This window comes from Dryobates pubescens, chromosome 9 (genome assembly GCF_014839835.1).
Source record: "Dryobates pubescens isolate bDryPub1 chromosome 9, bDryPub1.pri, whole genome shotgun sequence".
Lineage (NCBI taxonomy): Eukaryota > Metazoa > Chordata > Aves > Piciformes > Picidae > Dryobates > Dryobates pubescens.
In genome coordinates this window covers 25,192,255-25,204,512 of record NC_071620.1, presented here as the reverse complement: position 1 = coordinate 25,204,512, position 12,258 = coordinate 25,192,255, and the positions used below count along the sequence as shown (strand labels likewise).

Below are 12,258 nucleotides of genomic sequence, written 5' to 3'. Positions count from 1 at the left end.
CAATGATATGAAAATAAGGATAAAAAGAAAACTTTCTTCACTACTTCTTCTTTCTACTAACTCCTAGGAGATCACATATTACCGTATTAAGAACCTGGCCTGAACCTAACAAAGTATGCCATGGGTTGAGTAAAGCACCTGCTTCCTTTAGTACATCCAAGTAAAGGAGGTACTGTAAATTTATTCACATGTAAAACTCACAGACATAGGGGCATGTCTACGAGTTGACTTCTATTCCACTTCTTTTCCATCCCTCACTTCCACTTCATTTAATGTATTGACTCTCAGTTTATTCAGTAGATTATGAGTGGGGAACCTAACAAAAAAGCAGTATTTATCCATTGTGTTAGTCTAGCTTAAAAACTGTCAGCTGTCAATTTTATAATGAAAGTTAAATCTATATGCTGCACACCACGTACAGACTCATTGCTTACCTCCACAAAAAAAGATCGAAAATACAAAGTAACACTGGTTTTTCCAATGTTTGCTACTCCATTTCTGCAGGAGCAATACATGAGTAAGTTCTACAGCTATCTTGCTCTCAGTCCTGCCCAAGTTCAACCAGTTATGTCAATTGTTTACCTATAAATGGCTGCAAACTCAGCCTCTAAAACGCCGTCTGCTTTAGAGACTTCTTTCTGTCATATGTTCAGAGCCACCACTCTAAACCTGTAACACCTCATTGAAAAAGATGTCTTTGTCAAGTTTTAATCTCAAGAATATATTGCAATTACAAGACACCAACATTTAAATTTCAGCTATTCAAACAAGTACAACTTTTCTATCAGAGGCCTTTGCTAATTTATCTTTCTTTCCCCTTCAGTATTACTTGGATAATGGTAATCTGGACTGTGGAGATTTTTTTGCTTGTTTTGGGGTTTGTTGTGTTGGGTTTTTTTTGGGGGGGTATGGGGGTGTTTGTTTGGGTTTTGTGGGGATGTGGTGGTTTTTGTTTGTTTTGGTGCTTTGGTTTGGGGTTTTTGCTATCCACATGCAAGCACCAAGCCAATAATTATTTGTTTTATGCAGGTCACTATGCCTCTCAGCTTTCAAGAAATAACTAACTTGAACAAAAGTTTCAAGAGTAAAACCTCAAAATGATAAAGCTAGAGAGAACCTCAAAATGATAAAGCTAGAGAGAACCTCAAAATGACAAAGCTAGAGAGAAAACAGGCAACAAAATACTGCCAAAAGAATTGGTTTGTTTTTCTTGCCCTGTAGCTCCCAGGAACTCTCAGGAACACATCTAACTAGTTTTAAAAGGCAAAACCAACATGATAAACAGAACAGAGTACATGGCAGACCTCATTTAGACATGTCTAAACCACAGTCTAGAACACAGTGAATACACGCTGTCATTGTGTAATTACCTTTCATAACAGCAGAAAGGTTAAATTTTAAGTAGAACAAAACAGAACAAAAATAGAAGTTCTATGTGCCAGAAGTTTTGCATGTCATTTCCTTCATAATATTTGTATGACAGGTGTTTTTCTCAATAAACCAGCATGTCATTTAAATAAACCTTCATTCTGTTGTTCCAAGATGATGTTCCATTATCTGCAGGGCCCAATTCCTTTAAGCTCAGAGGTGAAGAGGGTTATGATTAAGGCTTTTTTAGGCATGTCAGCACTTCCAGTATGTGTTATGCTCTGTATTCCTTCAACTTGAAGCATAAAAAGTAGTTCTAAGCAGAAGGAAGGAGTGGAGGCACTGCACCCAGTTTATTTCCATCTGCTGCACTCCCTAGACAAATTAAAATCCTGATGTTCTCCACAGCAGCTATCAGTGAGGATTAACATTACAGGAACAGAGTAACTAGAAAAGACATGGAAGTTGATGGGCATCTGGTTGCCTCATATTAGCTATCACAACTGAAGAGGCAATATGGTGTAGGTTTTGAATTTGTGACCTACTAACAAAAAACTTTTCTACTCCCTTATTATCAAGTCTTTTTGCCACAATCCTCTCAAGGGGTTGAAAGGAGAAAAGCTCTTTGTTTTCACTGAAATGGACAACTGGCTTCTAAATAACTGATATTCATGTTGGGAAAAAACCACCAAAGCATTAGAAAACTTTAAATAGCATCTCTCTTACAGCATAAACCATGGCAGGCATTAAATTACAACTTCAAAAGAATTAAACTACCTCCTGAGACCCAGGATTTGTACAAATGGTTTCTAATCTGCATTACAAATAGTCAGGATATTGCCAACTTACTTTTCTAGAAAAGTCAGCTCATCATTATCTTATCATTTCAGGGAGCAGGTGGTCAGCTCCTGTCTTACTACAGCATACCACCTATCTTCTTAAAAGAAGTGTAACTCTAGTTTTTGCATTCCTTTTCAGAGTAAGCCCTTCAAAAAAGACTGTAGAAGTTTCCCCTTCTTTCTGGGCAACAAAAGTTATACTTGCAAATCTTCTCCTCTTTAAGCTACTACTTTTTTGATATTTTATGTCAGATGTAAACTTCCAAAATGGATTTCAAGTGCTGTAGGTTTAATAATGCAGATTTCATCATCAGTGCTTCCAAATAGCACTGGAAACCTCAATAAGCAGCACAGGTCTGTCTGCCAAAAATCACTTGTTTACAGCATAGTCTCTTGGCACATGCTGACTGGAACATTATAGTGTCTGTCATCTTCAGTTATGAGAGTCACCACAGGCCAGTCCTCCTCTGGGTCATTGGGATAAAGCGTGATGAATTCATCGGTATTGTATTTATACAGTCGATACACTTGGATGGTATACTGCAGAGTATAAGCAAGGAGAAACATTTCCACCTACATTGGGAAAAAAGCAAGAGATGTCATGTGTAAAAAGAAACACACATTTTATAAAAGACTTTTCTTGTGAAAATTCTACAGTAATACCTATCAGATGTGGAAGCAAATAAATTTGCAAATGCATATGTACAAGCATCTCCAGTTCAGTATCTCAGCCATATGCCTCTAAGATAATGTGCCTTTAACGTGAAGCTCTTCAGACTAACCGTGGCATAGAAGGGTATTAGTTCTGAAGAAAAGCTACCTCATAGAGGGAATCCTACTTCTCCACTACCATAAACATGGGGGAACATTCCCTCATAGCAGTATCGATCCTCTTAAGTCACTAAACCAAATAAGAACAGGTTTCAGGCAATGATCCTTTCCCTCTTAGATGGTGCTCTGAACTCTCTAGCCAAATAGAAAGATGGAAAGCCCTTAAAAAGCCTGTTAATATCATAATGAACTGCAAGAAAGAGCCTGGAAAATATTCTAACTTGTGTACTATAGTGGCAAGCATATTCTGTCCTAAACAATGATTTACAAAGAACATTGCTAAAATAAATCTAGTTAGCACAAAGAAGTCTGCTAAACTGGGCAGCAAAATGTTACCTACGAACTAGCTAATTTAACAGAAGCAGCAAGCTGTCTCATCTATACTACACTTGCCAGATTTTTAAGCTAATAAACAGACATAAACCCTAGCATTTCTGCATCTATAATTGTGCAGTGATTTAACTGCAGTACTGCTGTGACACTGTAACATATTCAATGTCACATTTTTAAAAGGATGATTCAGGATATTCAGCTCATTAACCACTACATTTTGTTTTGAGACTTTTTTTTCCTAAGATGCACACCATTTCTGCAACATCATGAGTTTACCATAACTCACCAAGCACAGGCACTACACACGATCTTCTCTTGATAACTTAAATATTAGCTTCTATCATCATATTTTTAAGGCTTTAACAATTAAGAGACTAATACAAATGTTATTATGGAAAGAACACCATATTTTCAAAGAATGCTTACCTAAGTGTCAGGTGCCAGACAAAAAATAATGTTTAAAAGGCCTTCAGAGGCTTTTACTACAAGCAAGCAGTTCTACTATATTTTTACCAACAAAAGACCAGACACTAGACCATTAAATTTAATCCAACCAAGACAAGCTGCTTGATTTGTTAAACCATTTGAAACTAAAATCTCCAAAGCAGAAAAACAAAACTCTAACAATAATCTGTCTAACAAAACTCAAACAATAATCTGTCCTTACTTGTTCAAGGCCTCCACTGTGACCAATATGATTCAAGTGATTATGCATTAACTGACAAGGGTTGCTAGATGTATCCCGTGCAAACAGTAACCATGAGAAGACAGGAACTCTCTTTCCATTTTTATCATCGCTGTATAATTTGATAGCAGTGTTAAGCATCAAAAATTTCAGTGCTTCATAAAGTCTATACTCTTCCTCTTCATTTCTAAACAATTTATCACAAGCTTCTTGTTTCTCAAGAGGACCTTTGATTTCACTTATAGTCTTCCACTATAAAAAAAAAATAATATATATATAACACACAACTTGTATCAATAGCCATCACTGAATTTAATTTATAAGGGGCTTTGTGCCTTTTTACACACAATCAAGAATATTTGCACAGCTGTAGTGCTATCAAGGTCAAGTTGAGTTAGTCTGATTTTGCTTAAGTTAGTCCCTAAGCAAAACAACAAAGCACACTGGAAATTTTGCAAGGTGGCCAAACAAATATTGTCATGAGACAATAACTAATAGGGTAATAACCTTTTTGCTTCTGCATCCTTCATTATTCTTTGCATTTGTTACTCAGAATGCATATTTCACTCCAGGCATCAAAATGCTAGAATGCTGCCTTTAAAATATTCTTTAAAACCTTTAAAAGCAGACAGTATGCATCCTCAGTTAGGAGAGGAACAACTGAAAAGTTATTTAAATAGGTTCCAGAGTTTCAACAGTGGGAAGGATGAAACTAGTACAATCACTGAAAGGGCACAATTGTTTTCCTGTTACATTAACTCAGAACAAAAATCTGTAATTGTGGAACAAAAACTACTTAGAAACTACTCTGGCATTATTCTGTTTGGCTTATTTCTTTCAGTGACCTGTTTAAGGTAGCATTGATTCGTAATATATATAATATACATAATATATAATATACATAATTCCTTCAACTAAATGCAAGAAATAGAGGCAAAAATGTTTACATCTTAATACTTTTCCAACCTTTTTCCTTAGAAGTATTAAATATTCTTTTATTTCATCACTTATTTTTCCCATCTTCTTGCCCAGTTTCTCTTTTAGCTGCCACTGCTTGATCCAGTCATACTTGCTCAGCAAGTTTTCAGAAAGCTGGAAGTTGAGAGAAGGCAGCATAAGCCAAAAGTCTTGATAGGAAATGCTACCAACTTACACATTTAAAAACATTTTGCACTTTAAAACAATCCTTCATATGTTCCTCTGAACAAATGTACTAAGATGACCATAACTGAATACAACTAGCTCTCTGCAACAGTTGCCAGATAATAATCAGAATACTGATCTATTATGGTTTCCACATCTAAGCCATAAACAAGCCCTGGAAAAATTAATTACCCCAAATTAATAATGGCTCAGCTTTTCCCCACCACCACTCCCTTTTATGTAAATAAATAAATAATCCAACAGCAGATGACAGTGACTGTATTTTGAAAGTGTCCCTGAACCAATAGGAGAGAAAGTTAAAGATGTGATGACATCCACCAAGCGTTCCAGAAGTCTTCATGGAGTGCAAACTACTTTGTCCAGAACACATGAACTGTGTTTTCTTTTCAGTGAACACTGAAGGACACTTTAGCAGAAGAAATCAAAAGGGCAAGATAAAGAGAGACAAGTCACATTACAGTCAGCACTATATTAAGATTTATACATTATAAACCAGAAACTGGACTCAATTCCAAGTTGAAAGAATCACTGTAAATATACAATACAACTGAACATTACCACTTCTTAATTCAAGGGATATTGAGAAGTGGACATATACAGTATAACACAGAAATGAGATGGTGAAATTACAGGTCAGAATCAATATTGCTCTAAAGTCAGAAGATCAGAGTTTGACACAAACCATAGTCAAATCCTCACTCTGCAACCAGCTTGGTAACTGGGTAGCTTGACTTAGTGCCTGGAAAAGAGTTGCTCTGAGTGCACAATAGTTGTCACCTCGTACTCTCCTTATCGATGCAAACTTCTGAGCAACTGCTTCATATCCCTAGAAAGTCCAAATAACATGAAAGCATTATTACAACATTGTAAGCTCCTGCACTGGTATCACAAAATACATTGTAATATTAGCATCCAAATGCTAATGTTATTTAAAAAAAAATCCACTACCCATTTTGGAAGTTCAAATGTTTTTGTCACAATTTATACTGTGAAAAAAACCTAACAACTTCTTTAAATCTCCCAAGTAACAATTAGGTAATTGGTTGTGGCATTTATTTGATGACTAGGCAGAAATATTGTTAAGATGTGGGTAAAAACTTCCAAACTACAGACATACACACAAGACTATAAATCTAAAAAAAACCCTTTCAGCAATAGTGTGTTCCATTTACTCAATACATGTTGCATGTAGTTTGTTTTTACCTCAGGGAAAACTTGTTTTTATACTGAAGCATCTTGACACATGCCTCAGCACATCTGTCCCTTCCATGCTGTACCCATACATACACTTTCAGCAGAAGCAGCAATGCTGAAATGTAACTTCTGAAGTTCAGTATGTCTCTTCAGCTAACCCAGCAAGAGTCGATGTCCTTTGCATCTGTATTTCCCTTACAGATGTCCCTCTTGAAGATCACACATAGACCTTTGTATTTGTGGAAAGTAACCAAACTTTTTGGCAAAAGGTAGATAATCTGCTCTGCCAATTCCACAGCCCTCAAAATTACCAATTTTGGGTAATAAACTGAATTTAAAACATCAACTGAAACATCAACTGAAAACATAAATGAAGAACAGTTATTGATCAAAATCCTACACTACTAACCAGTAGCCTTACTAAAAAACCCATTTTGAGTAAGTATGAACAACAGCCTTCCAGCTGTCAGCCATGTCTAAGACCAGACACTAGAAAACATGGTTATTACATTTCCTGTTTTAAAGATTGCTCTCATATGGAATCACCTACTAAACATACCAATGAAAACAAACAAAAAAAGATGACAAAAAGAGAACTGATACCTTTCTCATTTTATTTGCTACTGGTGTATTTCCCCTCCATTCTCTTCTGCAGTACTCCAGGATGTCCATTTCAGGTGCAACACTTAGTTTATGTTCTGTCAAAACAGAGTATGTAACATAATAACCGTAAATGTGAAACAGAACATCATCAAAAAAGCACTGGACTTCTAAACATGACCTATCACTTTAATATAACATCAGTGCAAAAGGAGTCTGGCAGCATGGCTACTAATTATTAGTATCAGAGGAAAAAAACCCAACTTGCTCTAAAAATGGTAAGTGAATAAAAATAATATGGGAGTCCAACAAAACAGAGAACACTGCTTCTCTCTCCTGGAAAACACTAATTTCTGCTCTGCCAATTAATAAAGTAATCTTCATTTTCTTATCAATCCGAAAAATATTTGATTAAAGTTTCTGTTCTTCTTCTAGACTATAAAGGAGAAAGGTAACAGATCTTTCTGTATAAGCCTGAAACAATAATAGAAATAGAGTTTTCTCTTGGAAACCCAACAGCCCCATCTTAGTTTAATACAGCCAGCTCTTAACAAGACCCACCCTGCCTCCCCACAGAGATGGGAGGGAAAGTAGCACAAAAAACCCCTCTGCGTTGAGATAAGGAATTTTAATGAGATCACAAGCTATACTTTAGCAAAAGCAGCAGCAGAAGCCATCAATAAAATAGCTTCCCCCACCCAAGCACAAGCCAGCCCCCAAGCACACAGCAGCCAGCCCAACTGAAAAGACCAATGTGCCAAAACTGGAAACCAGAAGTGGCAACCAGAACAGGAAGCCTCTCATGCTACAATCTGAATTTCAAGGCCCATGATACTTTGTTCCAGCCAGCACTTTCATTTTGAAGCTGGCATGACTGCAGCATAGTATTAAATACACATCAGCAGATTGAACTCAACCCATGACACGCCTTCACTGCAATACAGATTGATTGCACTAAGGTCATCAAGGGATCCCAGTAACTGCCAGATGCTGCTATAATAGCTATAAATCAGTAATTCTCAAACACAATACTTAAAGGTGTTCCAGTTTGAATTAGAACAGAACTAATTCTGTTCAGTGATTGTACGTTTTAGCTCAGTATCTTCTAAATAATAGCACCTTCTGAAGTTAATGGCATGTTCCCACTGAGTGTCTGCTTCTAGTAGTGATAACGCTCAGTGTTTACTGTTTGCGCCAAGGGCTGGCATTCAGGCCAAGGTCACTGCTAAATCTTGATACTGCATTAGGGCTGCAAAGCAAAAAGCTGCACCTGGAAGGAATGGACAGCTCAGGTGACCCTAAACTGACCAACAAGGTGTTCCATTCCATATACATTGTATTTGGCATAAAGCTGAGACACAAGAAGAGTCAAGCCTCTTCTTCAACAGCTAGTGTCCCAAGAGGACTCTGTCCATCCTGCCTTTGATCCTGATCAACAAGTTCCTGAATCCACATCCCAAATCCGGTTCCTGTCTGCCTCTGAGTTTAGACTGGGACTTCCCCAGTGCCTCCAAACAGCATTGATTTTGACAGTGACATAACTGACATCAAGGGTTGGGGTTGATGCTGGGTTTGTGTATACTTTTGATTTTATTGTTATTCTTTTCATTAAAGTAGTTTTAGCTTTCTTTTTCAAACCATAAGTCTCTCTCCCTTTCTACTGCGCTTTGGCAGGGTAGAGGGATTAATAGAGAGCATCCATCACTTACCTAGCAAATGACCCAGTTCTAAGCCTTGACACATAGGTTATATAAATGCTTTCCAAAGGTTTCACATTCTTTTGTAAAATAACTATAGAAGCAGGGGAAAAATGTACTAAGAGCAAATAGTTTTACAGAAAATTGCTTTTGTGTGTGTGTGTGTGAATTAAACTCCACTACATCACAATAAGTAACCCCTCTTATAAATATTTGTGCACTAAAGACCTTGGAAATGAGGGTGTCAAATCATCACAAATTAAGTGCTCCACTGAATTGTAATACTGTATTTAAAATGTCAAAGCTCAGATGTACCTGAAGAGGTCGTCTCACAACGCAGTATTTTCTTTCTCTCTATTTCTTCTGCATCACTATAGATGTCCTCCTCCTCACTGCAATAAAAAAAAATCAACACATACATCACATAACAGCACAGATTTGACAGTCATTTACAACCACAAACAAGTACTTAAATCTTTAAGTATTTTTTCAACTGTTTGCTTTCCACCTTACACATTTTCATAAAACAACAGGAGTTCTCAAAAAGTTTTAAAAAACCCTGAACTCTTCCACTCTCTTATCTGTGACACCTACACTGGTAATTAATCAGTCAGAACTTCAGCTGGCTGTATGAAGAGAAAGTACCTTTATATTTCTAAATCTTACAGGATACATTTGCAAAAGATACAAACTAAAATGCCCTACTTGCTGAGTATATGGATATTGCAACACAGGTGTGCAAACAAGAAAGCATTACTCACGGGAACTTTGCATCTATGCTCCACTGGCATCTCTCTTAACATCTAGCAAATAGACTTTAAAAACATAGTTTCGTGCCTCAAATACTTAACCCCCCATACACTACCAAGCATATTAGTAAATCATTCAGGCTTGCCACTAAATCAACCTTATGTAGGAAGTTTGTATTTCGAAGAAAGTACACATGCAGGAAAAAAAATGTGTAAGGTTTTTATTCATTGCCCACCAATACTAGTAGCTTCTAACATACCACTCAAAAATATACCCTAAACCACAGTATGTTTGCAAAAGCCCAGGAAAAATTAATGCAGTGACTGCCCTGTCTTACACTACTAAGAAAGAAAAACCAATCGGGAAAAGTGCATTGCAAAAAGGGTTTACTTTAGCCAGCTGGAAGTTAAGAGTGCTGTCGTTAAAGATGAGAGGATACGCTGGTAAATTATGGCTCTGTGTTTCTTTTTCTTTCTATTCAAACCACCTTAAAAAAGGTAACATTTCTGGCCCCTTTGCACATATTTCCCTTGAGGAAAAAAGTGTTTAGCATAAAGACAAATATAGGTTAACACCACGAAACTGTCATTTACTGTGCAACCATGAAACTACAGTTTAGCTTTTACTCAAGTTTCAAGCCTTTAGCTTTCAAACTGGATTTCCTGGGTGTCTACACAGCTGCTTGAAATCTGACTCTCAACAATATTATCATTTAGAAAGAGAAACAATCGATACAATAGATATTAAACACAGCACTCCATAAAAAAAAGAGTACTACCTGCTAAGAATTAAAATCATGGAAATACTTATGCCAGGACTTTATCCTTGTTACAGTGTGGCACTGGGTAAACCCTCATTTCCATGTATAATCTTATTTCTCAGCAGAGGTTACAGTCCATTAAGGTTTGTGAAGAGTGTGAAGAGTATCTAATAACATTTAAAATACTAAGAAAAAAAACCCACGAACAAGTTGGTCTCTGAAAGTAGTGATCTACTGCCCAGTTTATCTATATACTAAGTATTTAAAATATAGAACAACAGTCTCCCTTTCTGTGTATGAACAAATGAGCACGATCACATGAGAAGTAGCAGAGCAGGGAGAGCAGGGGGAGGCATTAATTTGGGATACGTCCTCAAATGCATTTAAGTTATAACAAACAAAAAGAAAAGTGCTCAGATCAGTAAACTAGTGAGGTTACTCAAGAAAGAAGTTTGGTGTAGAGTAAGCAGCATCATGCTCTTTCTACATGATATTGCCCCATCTTCTTTCTGGGATCTGACAAAATAGAACCAGAGCATGACACACTAACATCATGAATAAACCAGGTACTTCAATATAACTGAGTTGTATTGAAAACAAGGTGGACAAGAGATGCAATCCACCTGCACAAGCACTTCAATTTTATAGTTAAAATTGAACCTTAACACTGTTCCAGCATAGCAACTGTTAAAATCTGTGGAAACAAGAACATGAAAACTAAAGCCTTTCCCCATGACTCTTCACATTAATATTTGACAATGGATTGAAAATAAAATAACACACAGAAAATAATTAAATAAAAATATTCATGCATAGTAGTCCATAGTGTTGTGTGAAAACACATTGTTGAACTAGAAAATCACATTCTACTGAACCAAAGACGGCAAAAATACAAATTCTACTTAGTGTATCCTACACTTCTCATTTTAAAAACAGACAACCAAAAAAACCCCCACACCACCACCACCAAAAAAGAAAAAAGCTAAACCCCAACCAGTTAAGAGAACAAGAAGCAACATTAAGCGGAAGTGAAGGAAAGGACTGTGGGCAAAAATAGTTTCATACTAACAGATCACAGTATCACAGTATAACTAAGGTTGGAAGAGACCCCAAGGATCATCAAGTCCAACCTGTCTCGACAGACCTCACGACTAGACCATGGCACCAAGTGCCACGTCCAATCTCCTCTTGAACACCTCCAGGGACGGTGACTCCACCACCTCCCTGGGCAGCCCATTCCAATGACGAACGACTCGCTCAGTGAAGAACCTTCTCCTCACCTCGAGTCTAAACCTCCCCTGGTGCAGCTTGAGACTGTGCAGGTATAGAGCTCCTGGTATTGAAAGATACCATACAAAAGCGAAAACAATGCTCGAAGTCTTCAATTTATTACCATGAAGGGATGAGTATCTATTTTTTATGTCAGATTAAACTTATTGCTGTTAATAGGTCATGTAAAGGCATATTAGGTCACTAGAATTAGCATACCAAGTAGCAGCAAATTTTAAAATTCAGGATAGAATTGTAAGATTTGACATTTAATCCGATTTCACTAAGACACTAACATATATGAAATTTTGCCACGAAATTCACTGCCACAAACCCAAAGTACCCCTTCTCTTTCTATAGACAAGGTCTTAGTGTATTAAAAAAAAAAAAAAAAGAAAGAAAGAAACAAATCCATACCTATCCTCAGATGACTCTGCTGCTGAAGGATCACTAGATGCAGGGAGATACAATTCACAATTTCTAGATGCAGCCTGGTCTGACACAAGTGATGCAATATCTGTCTTCTCAAGCCTCCCAGTACTTCCATAGACATAGTCTTTTCTTATTTCTGATGTAGATCGCTCTTTCTCATCGGGAGCTGAACCAAGTTTCTTAGAAGGAACACCAACTTCCCTTTCATGCTTCATTAAGTGTATGTCAACACTCTGCTTTTTCTGCATCTGTTTTGCACCTGCCGAAAGGCTGGCTGGTTCTGTCATCCACCCTTGAAAATTATCCTGGCTTTGAAGAATGGAGAAATACATGAAG

At 37.0% G+C, this 12,258-nt stretch overlaps 1 protein-coding gene across 2 annotated transcripts; it reads right to left on the bottom strand.

Moving 5' to 3' along the window:
- Positions 1–1,494: 1,494 nt before the first annotated feature.
- On the bottom strand, positions 1,495–12,258 carry OTULIN (OTU deubiquitinase with linear linkage specificity). 2 transcript variants are annotated; one of them, XM_009909185.2, is made up of 7 exons: positions 11,908–12,258; positions 9,027–9,103; positions 7,018–7,112; positions 5,903–6,046; positions 5,023–5,148; positions 4,039–4,308; positions 1,495–2,780 (listed from the first exon to the last, which is right to left on the bottom strand). In XM_009909185.2, exons 1-7 carry the CDS (start codon positions 12,252–12,254, stop codon positions 2,586–2,588), a joined length of 1,254 nt encoding a protein of 417 aa, XP_009907487.2. In that variant the 5' UTR covers positions 12,255–12,258; the 3' UTR covers positions 1,495–2,585. The 2 variants fall into 2 exon arrangements, with proteins under 2 accessions (XP_009907487.2, XP_054020295.1); XM_054164320.1 differs by lacking the exon at positions 5,023–5,148 and having other exon boundaries at positions 11,908–12,252.